The sequence below is a fragment of the Charadrius vociferus genome, unplaced genomic scaffold (assembly GCF_000708025.1).
Source record: "Charadrius vociferus isolate BGI_N301 unplaced genomic scaffold, ASM70802v2 scaffold70, whole genome shotgun sequence".
Classification (NCBI taxonomy): Eukaryota; Metazoa; Chordata; class Aves; order Charadriiformes; family Charadriidae; genus Charadrius; species Charadrius vociferus.
The window spans coordinates 2,539,864-2,545,150 of NW_009646851.1; the positions used below are offsets into that span (position 1 = coordinate 2,539,864).

The 5,287-nt window shown below is 37.5% G+C and overlaps 1 protein-coding gene across 1 annotated transcript in view; it reads left to right on the plus strand.

Moving 5' to 3' along the window:
* NDUFS4 (NADH dehydrogenase (ubiquinone) Fe-S protein 4, 18kDa (NADH-coenzyme Q reductase)) overlaps positions 1–5,287 on the plus strand; it is a 54,450-nt gene that overhangs the window by 5,665 nt on the left and 43,498 nt on the right. Inside the window, exon 3 of the mRNA XM_009894220.1 lies at positions 2,249–2,346. Coding sequence (XP_009892522.1) covers positions 2,249–2,346 — 98 coding nt within the window. The remainder of the gene's footprint in view (positions 1–2,248; positions 2,347–5,287) is intronic.

Consider the following 5,287-nt stretch of genomic DNA (forward strand, 5'->3'; position numbering starts at 1 on the left):
AAACGGCTGAGGAGCCCCGCCGTGCCCGGCGTGGCGGGCAGCGTTTGCCTCGCTGCCAGGGAGCCGGAGAGGGCGATGGCTCCTTCCATAGCCAGCATGGTGCTCCCAGAGATTTGTGCCCGTTTGCCCTATTCTGTACCCTCTAGCTTTTCCTCTCCGTCTTCTCCCCAAGAGCAGTTATATTTTTCAGGGGTCATGTAGCTACTCTTTCACTGATTCCTCGAATTAATGCTGGAAATCGCTTTATAATTTTTTGGTGGCACTTTGCTGTTTGTTTCGTTAGTGCAGAGACCTGTATTGGAAGTCCAGTACATGACCCAATGTCTAATTGAAGATGCATGCATGTGTTTACTTGTGTGTATGTCACAGGACTTAGGATTTTGTAAGAAGAAAAAGTATTGTTCAGTGCCATTAACTATGATTTGGAGGGTTTTCTTTTCGATGCTATTTAAATATTTACATATAAACATACATACAAAATAGTTTCAGTAATTTTTAAAAATCTGTGGGGTCTTTGTAGCTATATATATATATATAAACAAACACACAGAGAAAGCTATATATACACCCACGTAGAGAGAGAAAGAATGACTATGGCCGTACTATTTTCCCCCCACTTTTTATGCTCTTGACCGTCCCATTGGTTACTACTGCTTCCTGCCTCTTAAAATGGCATCTGTTTTACAGTGTCGAAGATTAATCTTCAGTCTCGTAAAAATGGTTTGGAATCTGTGGATATGAATTTACAAATTCCTCTATGCTAATGTAGAAACAATGTACATGTTTAACTGCTTGTTTCTGCCTTTCGTTCAGTCCTCTGTGGTGTTGACACAACTGTTGCCTGTGCCTTGTGGTAAATTGGATCACTCAGCTGATTCAGGTTAAAAATAATGCTGGTTGTTTGTTTTAAAGTTTTACCACTTTACCTTTTAAGCAGTTATTCCAGAACAAATAGTAGGATGTACCAGGCATGAGAATGAACAGCACGGAAATGTGAGGTAGGGACTCTTAAATTGGCATTTCTTCAAGGAAATTTCTTCTTTGAAATAGTGCCTTAGGTTCCTTCCCTGCCACAGAGGAAGGCTGAAGAATTAGTGTCCCTTAATATTTTCAATATGAAGGTAGTTGAAGGTATTTACATGAGGGGGACTGGAACTTATGCTTCACATTCCATAGGAGAGTGGCCTGATCATAAATCTACAGGTTTCTTGGGGAAGAGGCAGGGAAGAGCATTATGAGTCTCTTATTTAAAGTTTAAAGATTTACACATCTTTGCAATCATTGTGTATTGGAAGAGTGAGAATAAAATTTTCCTTGAATCAAGGAAAAGGTGTTTTAGAATAAGATAGTTTTGGCAGTATGAAGGAACAGTTAAGGCTGTCATTCATTTCATAATTTTTGTAAAGTAAGTAATTATTTTCTTGATAATAGGCACTGAGACGTACATCTTTCATCTTCTCAGTTACTGTTTTATATGAAAAATACTGCTAAGCAGCCTTTGCTTGGAAGGGAGAATCAAGGTACATAACTATGGGAAAGGATTCAGGGCTGTAAATTTTAAATTCAAGATGTCTTCCTGCAGCTCACAGTAACGTAATAAAATTAGCTAGAGGTAGATGGGAGAAAGTATCTTTTACTTCTGTACTTTCTATTGCTTCTTGAAAGCAGCTGTTGGATTTTGGTTTCTTCGTTTTGTTTTTTTTTTTCCATTGGGGATACCTTTTTTATATACTGTGTAATCCTTTGTATTTTACCAGAAATCTAGATGACTCCAATATCATAAATTTTGGTAGATAGGTAGATGCCTCAAAGCTTGGCAGTATACAAGTCCCATTCCTAACTTTAGTATCTCGCATGTCGTTTTGTAAAAAGGGGATAAAGCAACGTTCCTACCTCACAGAACTGTGAATCGTCTTATAATACATACCACTTAAGCTTATTTTCCAGTTATAGTGATCAGCAGCTATCCAAAACCCAACTTCTTTGAGAAGCCAATGCTTTGCAGCATAGATACTGCAATGCTGGTTTCCTTTCAGGAAAGTATTTTGACAGATACAGTTTGGTGCAAGTAATTTATTTGTTAAAACAAATTCAGAGTATATTTAAAGTCTTTGTCTAATTTGTTATTGGAGTACTCTGTGTATTTGTCAATATGTAGAAAGAAATGTACTATATCAGTATGCTAGATGTGTGTCAAAGTAAATATAGGTGTTAGAATTACTAACAACAAAAATGAAACTGTTTTTAGGAGTTGACTAAAGAAGATGCTGGAATTGTCAACTGTGAGGGCATTGGAACAATTCTTCTGTCACTTCACCACTGTGCTTTTGTTTACTCAGATTCAGAGTAAGGTTTGGTCAAGTTTGGTTAAATTATAGTTTCATGTTATTTGCCTAAATTAGGTTATGAGAGTAATAGAACTTACTGTTTGAGCACTGTAGGATTAAAGTTAAAACCTTCAAGCAGTAGTTTTATTTGCAGTGGTTTTTGCAGTTTTTTGCATATGAAGCCTCTGATAGTTCTCCAATTTCCAGAACTTCAATTACAGAATAATATAGCTGTCCTCTGATTTTGAAAACAATTCCCAAGATCACTTTCCACTAGTCCCAAGAGAGATTCTATTCTGATTTCCATGAGTTGTATTTGGTTCTTACAAATATTATGACAGCCTCTCTAACACAAAGATTGGATTTGTCAGTACCTGTTTAAGCACTTCAAAATATGCATGCCCAAGCTGCTTGATGATTCTCAACTGGTTACTGGTAACATAAGGAAGTAAGTGATTGGTCCGAAGTTAAGAGAACATGCAGCAACATTCCTCATATCTTTATGAAGTTCTGTGTGCCTAGTTTAAATCACTGAAGCAGTGGTTCCTGAGTCCATCATTATTCTGTCTGGTGGTGAGCCTAACAGGCCATCAGCAGATGGCTTGAGCTGATACAGAAAGTGGGAGTGTCTCCTTTGCTTAGATCACAGGTTTGAAGCTTTCATGCTCTAAGATCTGTCAAGGTTTCAGGAGCTTGAAGTTATGTTGAACGTGCTCTTCTGAGTTTGACCTCTTCAGGAGGAAGGTTGTACCCTGTTTGTCTGTCTTACTTAATTACTTCAAATTTACCCCGTAGTTATCTGCAACTGAAAGTTGATTAAGGGGTATAATTTAAATAATACAGTTACATTTCTTTGAGTTTCATGTGAATTGGAGGAAAGCAGAGGAGGGACTCTCAAATGTCTTTGCCTTGGGAAAGACTGCAGTGTCTCTTTGCATTAGAAAATAGGGGTAGGAGGAGGTGGAAAAAAAGACATCAAGCAAAGGTCTACTGAACTGGGTATCAGCTATTTGTTCCAAAACCATTTAGTATTTTAAAGAGTCCCTTTATTTCACAAGGTATTGCAGTCAGGATATAAAGATACTAATTTCTATTGCAGAAGCAGAGTATTTTGTCTGTGCAGGTGTAATACCTCGCTGCATGGATTGTTCTTGTCACTTTTCAGTGATAAATGACGGTTCTTCAAAATGTATTACTTTCCTCCTGTAATTCTGTTGTAAAGACCCTGAGAACAATAGCAAATGTTTTTCTAGTTCATCATAAATGGATACCTGAGGTTATGAAAGCAAAGAATTATGGACATTTGTGTAGTAGAAAGCATTTTACTCAATTCATGCTATATGTTCAAAACAATGGGGAAGCCTGGGATGCCATTTAAATCTTACTCTTCAGTTATCTTATACATAAACAAGACTCTCCCTCAGTAAAAAGAGGGGGAAGCCGTTTTTGTGGGAAATTAAGGGACTTAAGAAGAAAACTGTTTCATTTTCTGTCTTGCTCTTTCAAGATAACTAGCTTATTCTTTGGTGTTATTGTTTGGTTGTTGTTTTTTCTTTTTTTTTTTTTTTTTCCTGTCTTCAAAACAGCATTGGCTTTTTTTGTTGCATGTTCATACTAAGCCATAAGTTGAAATAGGGCTTAGTAGACTTCCCAGATCTAGATCTGGGTAGACCAGAGAGTAACACAATGATACACAAAGCTCTGACTGCGTCTCGTTAATAGAAGCACTATTTAGCTAATGTTAGTGCTAGCCAGTGTGACATTTTTGTCAAGTTTAGAATAAGTAGCATGTTGAAGCAGTTGTATTACTTACTGTTTCATCCAGCTGTGATCCATGTCTGCCACTTATTCTCATATACTGTGTGGGATAATGTACAGGTGGTGTTTTCAGGTTCAAACACATGAGAAGCTTTGGTTTTTGTTAATAAAAAAAATAGTTCTACGGCATTTAACTTCATCAGAATTAATTCCAATGGCTAACTGCATCTGCACACAGTACCTGGAATAAAATTTCGAGATAAGACCAGGGGAAAACGTTTTTTGAGGTCTTGCCATTGCTATATAAGTGGTGTTTATGCATAGTTTCAATTTGGTTATTCATTGGGGAAAAAGACCTTTAAAAATGTATACCTGAATTTTACAATTTTATCTTGAATATCTGTTTTCTTTTTACACATATCAAAGAAAGTACAGTGAATCAGACTATGTTGCAACTGTAAACTGAAACGCAGAATAAAACTCCCGGGAGTTTTTTGGTCATGAGAATGTGGTGATGTGGATGTTTGGAGCAGACTCGGGGTGAAAGATGTGGAGAGACAAATGGACATAGAGATGGGAGAAAAAGATGAAAACCACTGCAGTTTGTACACTTAATGAGCGTAAGTTTAAAAACAAGACTCCAGGCAGTAGCGAGTGTTTGTCTGATCTTGCAGACAGCCTGAAGCAGTAGTTTGCGAGAAGCAATTGTTTTGTATACCTAAGTGTATAATTCATTTAAAACCCATTCCCTTTGACTCTGTCCACCCTGTTCAAATAATGATTGTGTGGATAAGAGAGGGTCTAGCAGCTGAATCTTGCATATTCACTGTGACTGAAAGTGTCATCAGTGGTTATTTTATATAGTCACATGTCCTTTGATGATGATCTGGTGTCTGGCTCTTGTGAAGGAAGGCCCTCTTTCCCGATCAGTTTTGCGTGCTTTGTAGGAGAGAGGAGGAGATTTCTGACAACTAGGATGATTTGAGTCCTTTTGCAGTACTTTACATAGGCTCTCAAAGTTGTTAATCCATCACTACTTGCTTCTGTCCTCTAAGAGTTGGCAGGATGACAAGATACAGTCTTATTCATTACTGGTGTGTTGTTCATGGATATGCGCCTTTATTACAAGGTCAGAGTGACTCTGGTGAACCAGAACAGTGTTTTACATTTCCTGCTTTTGGCTTCTCTGTTAAAAATGATGG